This window comes from Geotrypetes seraphini, chromosome 2, assembly GCF_902459505.1.
Source record: "Geotrypetes seraphini chromosome 2, aGeoSer1.1, whole genome shotgun sequence".
NCBI lineage: Eukaryota > Metazoa > Chordata > Amphibia > Gymnophiona > Dermophiidae > Geotrypetes > Geotrypetes seraphini.
In genome coordinates, this window is record NC_047085.1 from 344,371,736 (window position 1) to 344,384,342 (window position 12,607).

At 43.0% G+C, this 12,607-nt stretch overlaps 1 protein-coding gene across 4 annotated transcripts in view; it reads left to right on the forward strand.

The window, feature by feature from the left end:
• Window positions 1–12,607, forward strand: part of CNTNAP2 (contactin associated protein 2) — a 2,440,986-nt gene that overhangs the window by 2,307,441 nt on the left and 120,938 nt on the right. For all 4 annotated transcript variants that reach the window (XM_033930311.1, XM_033930310.1, XM_033930313.1 and 1 more), the window contains 2 exons: window positions 5,550–5,786; window positions 7,571–7,704. In XM_033930311.1, coding sequence (XP_033786202.1) covers window positions 5,550–5,786; window positions 7,571–7,704 — 371 coding nt within the window. The remainder of the gene's footprint in view (window positions 1–5,549; window positions 5,787–7,570; window positions 7,705–12,607) is intronic.

Below are 12,607 nucleotides of genomic sequence, written 5' to 3' on the forward strand. Positions count from 1 at the left end.
CCATGTTATATTTTTGTTATGTCTCAGTGGGGATATTCCTGTTTGAGCTATTTGAACACCTTTAGCATTGTTTGTGTTATTTGTGCTTTCCTGAGGCTCAGAACCACAATGTGTACTCCCCATATACCCAGAACTACAGTGTGTACTCCCCCTAGACCCGGAATTACAATGTGACCCATAATTACAATGTGACCCATAATTACAATGTGACCCATTTGTACGGAATCTATCCCCTTTCAACTTTAGAGAGTGCCCTCTCGTTCTCCCTACCTTGGAGAGTGTGAACAACCTGTCCTTATCTACTAAGTCTATCCCCTTCAGTACCTTGAATGTTTCGATCATGTCCCCTCTCAATCTCCTGTGTTCGAGGGAGAAGAGGCCCAGTTTCTCAAATCTTTCGTTGTACGGCAGCTCCTCTAACCCCTTAACTATCTTAGTCGCTCTTCTCTGGACCCTTTCGAGTAATACTGTGTCCTTCTTCATGTACGGCGACCAGTGCTGGATGCAGTACTCCAGGTGAGGGTGCACCATGGCTCGGTACAGCGGCATGATAACCTTCTCTGATCTGTTCGTGATCCCCTTCTTTATCATTCCTAGCATTCTGTATGCCCTTTTTGCTGCCGCCGCACACTACATGGATGGCTTCATCGACTTGTCGATCAGAACTCCCAAGTCCCTTTCCTAGGAGGTCTCTCCAAGTACTGCCCCGGATATCCTATATTCGTGCATGAGATTTTTGTTACTGACATGCATCACTTTACACTTATCCACATTGAACCTCATCTGCCATGTCGATGCCCATTCCTCGTGCCTGATTATGTCACGTTGCAGATATTCGCAATCCCCCTGCGTCTTCACTACTCTGAATAACTTCGTATCGTCCGAAAATTTAATCACCTCGCTCGTCGTACCTATGTCCAGATCGTTTATAAAGATGTTAAAGAGCACAGGTCCAAGCACCGAGCCCTGTGGCACCCCACTGGTGACACTCTTCCAGTCCGAGTATTGTCCATTTACCCCCACTCTCTGTTTCCTATGCTCCAGCCAGTTTTTAATCCACGTGAGTATTTCACCCATGATTCCATGGCTCACAATTTTCCAAAGTAGTCGTTCATGCGTAACCTTGTCGAACGCCTTCTGAAAATCCAGATATATAATGTCGACAGTATCGCCCTTGTCTATCTGTCTGTTTACTCCATCAAAGAAGTGCAGCAAGTTCGTCAAACACGATCTGCCTTTGCTAAAACCGTGCTGACTGGTCCTCATCAGCTCGTGTCCATCAAGGTGATCAGGGATACTGTCCTTTAACAGTGACTCTACCATCTTTCCCGGTACCGAGGTCAGACTCACAGGTCTGTAGTTTCCCCAGATCCCCCTCGAACCTTTCATGAAGATTGGCGTAACATTTGCCACCTTCCAGTCTTCCGGAATCTTTCCCAATTTGATCGACAGATTGGCTATTAGTTAAAGCAATTCTGCTATGGTCCCTTTCAGTTCCATGATGACCCTCAAATGGATGCCATCCGGTCCCGGGGATTTATCGCTCTTAAGCCTATCAATCTGCTTACACACCTCCTCTAGACTGACCGTCAAGCCTGTCAGCTTTCCGTCGTTGTTTCCAGCATATAGCCTGATAGGTTCCGGTATGCTGTGTACATCTTCGATAAATACAGACGCAAAAAATGTGTTCAGTTTGTCGGAAATTGCTTTGTCCTTTTTTAGTGCTCCCTTTATTTTATATGTGTGTCTAAAATATGTCTAGATTGTATTTGATTTTTCAAAACCTGACGCCTCAGCCCCACCACTCCACCGCAATATTCAGTTTAAAGAGCGGGAAGTTTAATGTGGGTGCCTCATCATTGGCTGTCGGGTTTGTAACGTAATTTAAATCGTTGTGATTTAGAATCGAGTAAATAATAAAAAGCAAAAATTAAAAATCACAACGATTTAAATTACGTTACAAACCCGACAGCCAATGATGAGGCACCCACATTAAACTTCCCGCTCTTTAAACTGAATATTGCGGTGGAGTGGTGGGGCTGAGGCGTCAGGTTTTGAAAAATCAAATACAATCTAGACATATTTTAGACACACATTGATTGCTATTAGTCTGGATTATATCAAATAAATACTTTTGCCACACGGTTTGCACCCTTTATTTTATAGTCATCCAACAGTCCCACCACTTCCTTTGCAGGTCGTTTCCCCTTAATATATTGAAAGAACGGCTTGAAGTTCTTCGCCTCCTTAGCTATTTTTTCCTGCTTCGTTCCCACTGTATAGGGGCACGCGCCAAGGTTGTCCCTTGTCTCCTCTTTTATTTATATTGTCTTTGGAGCCTCTGGCTCAGATAGCAATAACAATTTATCGCATAACTTAGCTTTTAAGTAGGAAAGTCCTGATTCCTTAGTAGAAAGGTGCTGATTCCAATGGGACCTGTTTCACTTAATGCTTCATCGGGGAATCAGTGCCAACATTAATTGGAGGCCGGAGCTAAATTACTCTCTCCATGCCATTAACTGAATGCCATTCCACCTTGTACTTTAACAATGTACCGGTTGTAAACCAAAAGACTCGCCAGCTTAATCAGCTCCTGCCAGACAACCACCACTAGTAAGGGCATTTCAAACCTTTGAAATGCATAAGAGGGTTTTTTAAGACCTATTACAGCAATGTCTTGCTCAATTGACCAGTTTCGGCTGTTTTGAAATGACACAATAGTTGTCTGAGGTCTTTTTCCCTCTTTATGGAATGATTTAGAATGGTTTGTTGTTAAGATTTACATTGCCACAGTAAATATGATCCTAGAGGGAATAATCTTTTTCATCTCTTCTTTGAACATTTATCTTTTGATTGTTTATATGTTATTCCTTTTACACTTCTCCCTCTGTATTTGTAGGGGATGCGAGCAAAATATAGCAATGAATACTGAAAAACCACGAATATCTTTTTGCATGTTATTTGCGGTTTTTTGGTAAAATAGACCTGAAAAAGATAATAAACTATGAATAACCCGATCTGCAATTTGCTCCGTACAATGCCGGGAGCAGCGATTTCCTCCATGAACCACCGGGAGGGCTGAGTGCCCGTACTAGGCTCTATCTTTCCACAGTGAGCTCCTAATGCTCAAACCACATCTCCGCTCCTGCGCTCTTCTCAACCCCTCTCAGGGCCCACCAAACTTTATTGCAAGGAAATCACCCTACTGGTCGCACACATGCAGCAGGAACGGCGCCAAAAAAAGGGATCCTGTCTCTCTCTGATAAAGCCAATAGCCTCCTCCACAGTCTGTGCACTCACGGCAGAGCCAATGCTCAAGCTACACCTCCACTCCCGTTCTCCTCTCAGCCCCAGCGGAACTCGCCAAATTCCATCGGCGGGGGGACACTCTCCACTACAGCTGGTACACTCGTGGCAAAAATGCCACAGAAAAAATCAGATAGGACTGATAATTGAAAAGTTAGCATTTAGTGGGGCAGCTCACTAAATTTCTCCAAGCCAGCGTGGAGTCCAGGTCAGCTCCTACGCTAGTCAGCCATTCACTTCCGCAGGGGAGCAGCAATTTCCAATGTGAAACGCTGGGTTCAGTGATGAAATTTAGGGGGTTGAGTCAGCAGCCGAAAAATCACGAATAAGCGAATCTGCAGATACAGAAAACGCGAGTATGGAGGGAGAAGTGTCCTATTTGTTAGGTACATTATTTTGGAATCCAGGCCTTCCAATGTCCAGAGCCCTTTGCTCTCTAAATGTATGCCCCAGCTGCCACTTCTTGTTGAGTGTAGACTCCTATCACACACAAAACTGTCCTATAATATAAAGAAGTGGTTCTCAAACCTGTCCTGAGGGACCACCAGCCAATTGTGTTTTCAGGATATCTCTAATGAATATAAATTAGATTTGCATGTCAGTCATCTCCAATTTATGCAAATCTCTCTCAGACAAACCTTACCTGGCAACTGTTATATAATATCACTCACAAAAATATTACAAAGAGCCAGAACAAGGACCAAACCCTGCAGCAAACCACTTGTAAAACTCTTAGAGTAAATACCATTACCATTTGTTAATGGTATTTACTCTTAACATTTGTTGCCTCCCATTTATCCAGTTTTTAACCCAGTCACTTTTGGGCCCATACCAAGGACACTTAGGCCTCCTTTTATGAAACTGCAATAGCAGTTTCTGGTGCGGGGAGCCACGCATGGCTCGCATGGCTCCCGACGCTCATTGAGTTCCTATGAGCGTCGGGAGCAACACGGGCCATTCAGCACGGCTCCCAATGCTAGAAACTGCTATTGCAGTTTCGTAAAAGAGGGAGTTAGTTTATTTATAAGTTGCCTATGCAGAACTCTTTGTAGGAGGAGCCGTGATCCCATCTTTTATGTTTCTTCATAGGATAGCTAAGCCCTCTTGTTTCTTTTCCTGTCTGTCTTGTCTGATTGGCTCTGCAAGGGTCAGTCCAGAAGGCAGAGATTTATCTGTCCTGCTTCTGGGTTGGACCAGAAAGCTGATGATAACCAGAAGGGAAACAAAGTACTCAAAAGTCTACCACAGATAGCATGCAACTTATTGTGGTATCCAAAAGTATCAGGCATTCAGAAAAACCTGACAGTCACAATATGTTTGTCAAGTTCTTCACTCCCTTTTTCTGTCTTCCATTCCTTTTTTTCCCTCCTTCCTAGTACACATCCTCATCTTTCCCTGCTGACAGCTCCACCATGTATTCAAAAGATGGGTCCAGTGTTCCCTGTCACACTGTAATTCACAGCTTTTTTTTTTTTTTTTTTTTTTACACTTAATAATTTCTCAAATAAACAGAAAAATACTGAATGGTAGACAGACTGACTGACTAATTATCGTCAACAGGTGTTCTTAGTGTTCTGTGAAATGCACCTAAAAAATAAAGATAGCTCCTTATATCGAATTAAAAAAATAAATAAATAAAAATAATAATGTCTGTTCCTCTTTGAATTATTCCAATGTACTTCTTGGAGACTTGAGCAGAAAAGGCAATTGTTATGACAAGTATTTTATCGCCATTTGATATAAATTAAAATACAGTTTCACTTGCATAGTACAAAATGTCATTTCACAAACTAAAGATGAAATACAAGCTTAAAAGGTCCCATCTGTATCTTCTGTATCATCTCTCATCTGTTACCACATGAGAAAATCATGCATCTTTCTAAAATCATATTTTCTTTCTAATCTTTATTGTAGCTGTAAAAAAACAGCTTCGCTGTTTCCTAATAGGATAGCTGATTTCATTATTAAGGAGATATGATTTTCCCCCTCTTCTACAAAGCCACGTGGTAATGTCCCCGAAGCCCATAGAGATTTAAAGGGCTTCGGGGCTGTTGCCACGCGGCTTTGTAGAAGAAAGGGTTAGTGCCAAGGAAAAAAATGACAATATAAAAACTGTGGAGCTACTGTCACCATTTCATTTTCTATTGTTGATATCAATAGGGTTTAATATAGAAATATTTTGCCCCAATTTCTAATACATGAAATTTTATTTCGTCTCTCCTGTTCCGCTGTCTCTGTTCAAGATGTGGGAGGATTTTTTGAAGAAGGGACATGGTTACGGTACAACTTCCAGACAGTGACATCAGCGGCAGTGGCCAGTCCAAAGGACATAGTAGTTGTTCCTCAAAGTTCTGCCTCAGACCTCAGTCTGGCAAAGGAGGAACTGATTTTCAGCTTCAGCACCAGCAGGTCCCCTTGCATCCTGGTCTACATAAGCTCCTACACCCTGGATTACATGGCTGTGTTGGTAAAGTCCACAGGTAAGGATTTATTTATTTATTTTTTACTACATGCGCCTTCAGTTTCTGTTAGGTATAATTTGATTGTGTACAGCTTTAATATATTGTGAACAGTAGTATATCAAGACTTGCAAATATTCAAACAAAAAAAATTTACACATTGCAGTGGTAGCCAGGGGAAATTCATCTTTCCCCTTAGGTCCATGCAGGGTGCCATGACAAAAGATCTTCATTCTTTGCACTCCCCCCTTTATGAAGCCATGTTGAGCCTTTTTATCACCGGGTGTAACGGTATTAGCTCCAATGCTCATAGGAATTGTTTGAGCATCGGAGCTAATACCGAGCGGCTGGCAATAAAGCCTAATGTGGCTTTGAAAAAGAAGCCCTTAAGCTTTTGAGGAATAACAAAAAAAAGAAAACCCTCAAGTACAAACGCATATTTAACACCATGTTCACATATGATGAGACCCTACTAGGAACACTCATGGACATAGCTAGACAACAGCTCAGCACAGGCAAGAAAATACTGATCATACAACTAGACCTCTCCGCAGCCTTCGACCTGGTAGACCATGACATCCTCCTACAAACACTAGACTCCATAGGAATCTCAGGCAAGGTACTATCATGGTTTAAAGGCTTCCTACAATCCAGAACCTATAGGGTTAAAACAAACAAAGAAAAATCTAAACCATATTCCAACCCATGCGGAGTACCCCAAGGATCACCTCTGTCTCCCATACTCTTCAACCTATACATAGCCTCCCTCAGCTCCTTCCTAGACAAACATGGCCTAACCTCCTACGGCTATGCAAATGACATCACCATTCTCCTCCCCTTCGACCATCCAGCACCTACCATGATAGGCACAATACACAGTACACTCAAAACAGTAGTAACATGGATGACAGAACACAAACTAAAACTTAACTCCGACAAAACAAATTTCATCCTCCTAGAAACAGCAAAACCCCAACCTTAACAAACCTAGTAATAAACTCGACCTCATACCCCATTCAACCCACGCTAAAACCTCTTGGAGTACTAATTGACAAAGGCTGTACCATGCAACCACAAATCAACAAAATAATAAAAACATCATTCACAACCATGAGAAACCTAAGACAAATTTGAAAATTCTTCGACAGGAAACAATTCCAACTTTTGATATAATCTCTAATCCTTGGACTAATAGACTACTGCAACATACTATACCTCCCCTGCCCAGTGACCTTGATAAAATAACTACAAACAATACAAAATACAGCCCTAAGACTCATCTATTTGCTGAAAAAATATGACCACATCACAGAGGCATACCACGACTCACACTGGCTCCCAATACAAGCAAGAGTATACTTCAAATTCTACTGCCTTCTATTTAAAGCTATAAACGGAGACAGCCCAACCTACTGGAACAACCGACTAACTCAGTCCACCTCAACCAGACACAGGAGAACCCATTCACTATTCACACACCCGACAACCAAAAATGTCAAACCAAGAAAACTATATGACAACCTAATGGCCACCAGAGCAGAAAAACTAGACAGACAACTCACCAATCTGCTGTCTTCGACCACAGACTAAAAAACCTTCAAAAAAGAAACAAAAACCCTACTCTTCAAAAAATACATAAAACCTATTTAATACGACCAGATCCCAAGCTTACAGTTTAGAGGGGTCACTGTTTTTGTGAAACTGTACTTGTTTAGTAAAAGCATGGTCTGACATATGAATCTATAGTCAGATGTTGATGTATAACCTGGATTTTGCTCACACATGATCTCATGATTTTTTAATAGGAAGCTTACAGATCCGATACAACTTGGGAGGGACCAGAGAGCCATACAACGTTGATGTAGACCACAGAAACTTGGCAAATGGACAGCCACACAGTATCAACATCACCAGGACTGGAAGGAGCATCATTGTGCAGGTAAAATGATATCACAGTTCCAGGACTAAATGCACTAAACATGGTTGGTAAGATTGTATGGTCGCTATGGGTCAATTTTTTTGTCCAATTCCAAAACAGCGATCAGTGCTCAAACAAGTTTGCATGCAAATGATTTGCGTGGAGGTTCGCCATAATCCCCGTCTGATCCTGTCCAATCAATCGCTGTGAGAGCAACTCTCACACATAGAAACATGGTAGCAGATAAAGGCCTTTTCTCTATCAGCTTCTACATATTTCTCCCTACTTTTCTTGACACTTTTCCTTTCCTTTCATATCATTGAAATAAAAAGTGCCCCATTCTTTTCATGGTTGTGCTGAGAACTTTTCAGTGGCCCCCACATACTGATATAGTTGCCATCCCCATATATTTCCACATCATGTGGGCCAGGGAAAGAGAGGAGTTGGGGAATAATGGTGCTGGACGGATAATGGAGGAAAAGAAGGAGCGTTTTGTAAAAAATAGAGAAAAAGAGGGACCTTGTGCTAGGAGGAGGCATTGTGCCCAAGCTGTTACCACCAAAGGAGGTGGCAATTTCCATTTATGCAGAAGGCACTAGAGTTGGTATTCCCCAGGCTAACAACTTAATCTGTGACTGCCAGAGCTCTAGCAGGGGGGCTGGCCACAGTAGGTTGATATGAATGTGTGCCTTTAGGTTCACCAATTTCCTGTGTAACAAGTGATCTTTGGGATTTGTAGTCTTGAGAGCAGGGAGCACCACATGCAATATGGCCCAAGGGGCTGTGGTGCAAATGACTGCTGAGCTTACAAGGTTTGTGTATGCAGGTGGTGGAGTAACTCATAGGGCCTTTCTGGATGTGGAACTGCTATTGTATTTCATCCTGTGAGTTCTAGATATAAATGGTATCTAAGGCTCTGGGACGGGAAAGTAGGAATAAGATCCTTGACAAGAAGGGTAGGGATAAAAAAAATTGAAAAGTGAGATAAATCTGCTTAGATGTTATGAGTAAGGTGACCATACGTCCCGTTTTCAACGGAACAGTCCCGTTTTTGGACCGACCGTCCCGTTGTCCCGACCCACCACTTTGGGACACCAAAATGTTCCGTTTTCAGGGACAGCTTCCTGAAGCTATGCGCAGGGACACCAGGACGGACGATCACTTTCCCTCCCTGCTGCGCCGATTCAAACCCTGGTCCGCAGCCGCTGTTTCTTGCCTTCTTCCCAATGTCAATTTTGACTTCGGAGAGGAACTTCCGGGCCAGCCAATCGCTGCCTGGCTGGCTCGGAACTTCCTCTCTGACATCAAAATTGACACCTGTGACTCCCCAGCCATAAAGGGGACTAAGCCCATGGCTCCCACCCCTCCCCCTCCCCCCATTATATGCCCCACAGCACATGGTACAAGGATGCTCGTCAGCCAACCATCCAGCACAAATCTGGAATGATATAGGAGTAGAACAGTTTGAGGAGTCCATCTCAATTGATTTTAAGTAAAATTGGGGAGTTTTGAGGCAGACAGAGGCTTTTAGATCAAAATCGGGAAATTTATTTATTTATGTATTTATATACTTATAACCTAAATGGTTCACATTCAGGTACTCAAGCATTTTTCCCTATCTATCCCAGTGGGCTCACACTCTATCTAATGGATTTGAACCTCCAACCTCAGGGTGCTGAGGCTATAGCTCAAACTACTGTGCCACACACTACCCACAATCCAAGATGGCTATCGCAGCAACATTTTGGCACTACAAAATGGCCTGGGTGAGCTACAGCAAAGATCAAAAATTCAGAGAAGGGGTTTTTGGAGGTGCGGACCCTATACCAAGCCCCAAAAACCAACAAAACAGCAAGTTACAGATGCCCCCCACCCCCCTCCCAGATTCTCCCATAGGCTATAATAGTCCTCACTGTGCTATAATGGTATCTTGCCTGCTTCAGCTCACACAGCAGCTGGAATGTGGAGAAGACCACTGCCTCAGGCCAGCATGTATAAAGGTCCCAAACCTGCGATCTTCAGGCTGCCAGTCAGACCGAATTTGAACCGAGACCTCAGACTGTAAAGCTTCATGCATGTCATCACAGGGAAGGGAATGCAGCCAGGACCCGCTAAAGCCCACTGGACTGCCACGGGGCCAAACAGTCTGTGCTCAAGCTCTGGATCAACTAGGAGCAAGCTTCGCTTCCAGAGGATCAGACCCCGAGCTCCTCGGATGTTAATGCACGCCATCTAAACAGATTCCCTGTAAAAGGGTTGCCCTGTTAGCTGCAGACTTCTGCTCAAAACCTGTGTCTTCTCACAGGCAGAGCTGCCCCAGGCTGCTGGGGACCTTTTGGGTACCGAAAGCCTCAAGATTTGGATAAAATCCCCCAAATAATAAAGTATTTTCAGAGCAGAACAGAAAGACACCTTCCAACTCATGTACAGAAGGAAAAATTGAAGAGATACAGTACAGCCCACTGAGGAAGGAGGTGGAACTGAAGAAAATGTAGATGATGCCTTCTGCACAACTTGTGGTTAGGGGAGAATAACCCAGTGATCAAGACTCATATGCCCTTTGCACTACATAACAGACTTTTCATTAAAAGAGTTCTAGTAACTGCTCAGAGATGATAGATAATCATTCTCTAGCTTCAAGCCCTCAGGGTCCCATACTTAGGATTACCATATTTTACAAAGGAAAACCCTGGACACATAACCCCACCCTGTTCTGCCTTCAACCCCACTCTGTTCCACCCCAGTCCCGCCCAGTTCCGTCTCCGGTCCCGTCCAGTTCTGCCCCCAGCAAGCCTTCTCTCTTCTGTGAAGAGCTCCGGTCGTGTCTGGAGGGCCTGGAGCATGTGTGGATGTTTGGAACGTCACTTGCACATGCTCAGAGGCCCTCCATATGCAGTTGGAGTTCGTCAGGGCTTTCCAAAACCCAGACAAATGCTGGGTTTTGAAAAGCACATCCAGGAGCCTGGACAGTCCGCTAAAAAGAGGACATGTCCGGATTTTCCCAGATGTCTGGTAACCCTACTCATACTGTAATGAAATAGACAGACCTATGGGAACTAGATTTGATACTGAGGCTATTTGTGATAAAGATCTTGGGGGGGGGAGGCTAGGCTATCCCTTAAAGAGTACAATTTTTATCTTTAAAAAGTTTGCTAAGGCTTCTGAATATGGACTTATGCTCTTAGAGGCAGGTGGACCAAAAGAAGAAGCACAGTCAAAACTGAGTGGAGTGTTTTTTTCACAGGACTAGCACAAGTCCTGATTAAATTTGAATATTAGCTTTTCTTTACCAGACCTCCCACTCCTTTGTTAATCTGTGTGTCTTTCCTTACAGATTAATATGTATTCACAGTTTTTATGCCATTTCTACTTGGCTTTACATACTTGTTTCAATAAGCAAGGCCCTTGATGATACTATGGACAGCCATACTTATTGGTATAAGTAAAAGGAGGAAAAGGAGACACTTTAAGGTCTTTTTCAAAGCTATATTCCAGGTACAAGGAAGAACCTCGAAGTTGACAACCAGATTAGTATTGATTATTTCTAAATTTCATGGTGTACCTAGTAGTTGTATCGCTACAGAAAACTGGCGCTAAAATTCTCCACCTTAAAAGAATAAGTGATGGTCTCACTGACAGGGGGATAATCATACCATTTCTCCAAAACATTTCCTGATGAGAAGATCAAATTGATCATATGGCTTCTGTTATGGATATATAGATGATTAAATATGCACCCTTACAGTTCCATGAGAGAATTGGTCTCTGTTTCTGACAGGCATGGGACATCCATAGGTAATGTTAAAATGCCCTGAAATACAAAGATTAAAGAACTGTGCTTCCTATACCCCAGGAATCTAATCAACAGGGAAGATAAAATGTCCTCCTTGTAGAAACAGACATATCCTCTTTTTATTCAGGTGACACACTTACAAGAACATGGTTGGACCAGATACGTTACTTTCTCTACATCTTGACATCTTGTCTCATCTATTTAGGCTGTTACAGTAAATCCCAGTACGGCTACCATGTGTGATCTGCAACCTGCTCCAAACCTCTAAGAAATCACCAAAACCATCAGCAGCATCCTCCTTTCTTTTCAACACAACAGCAATACAATTCTTCCCCCTGAGCCACAAGAGCATTCCAGACATGTACTATATCTGGCATAATTACTGGACAGTAATCTACACATATCTCTGTAATATAGCTAAACCCTGAGCAGCAGACTGTCCCATTATATCAGAGAGATATTACCGTGCCTTAAAGTTTTAGCTGTAGGCCTACCATGAACCTTCCCTGGTTTCCCTCCCTGGAAGTCTTCTTGACCCTCCTTCTCTCTCTTTTAAATCCTTAAATAATCATTCCTGGGCCCAGCAATTAACACATCTCCTGACTGACTTTAGGTTGGATCTATCCTAGACTACATCTCTTAGCTGTTTCTTTCTCTCCATTCCTGAATCTTCAAATTGAATTATTCAGTTTGTCCTATGCTTTTTCCTCTGAATGATGTTTTATAGCATCTTCTAATCTCTGTTTTACTAATTCTTACACCTTTCTGAACTGTTACTAGCCAACTGGAGTCTCAGCTCCATCAAACCCACAGTTAAAATAATGTGGGCTCCTGGACTCTCATAACCCCATGCTTACAGCAAGAACCACATATCCAGAGGGTAGATAAGGGGCCCGTGTAATTGCAAGAAATCCAGAGCCAGATCAGAAGGAAAGAGAGTACCGGATCCTCCATCTCTCAAGTCCAGAACCTTCTTCCCTCTCTTTTCTTCTCATTCTCCCCAGTGGCGTAGCGAGGGTGAGAGGTGCTCGGGGCAATGGCACCCCTCCCCCGCCCTCTTCACCCCAGACTCACATTAACTAATGAGATAAGAGAAATCCACCAATTCTAACTAATTTCAACAGAGCTTTA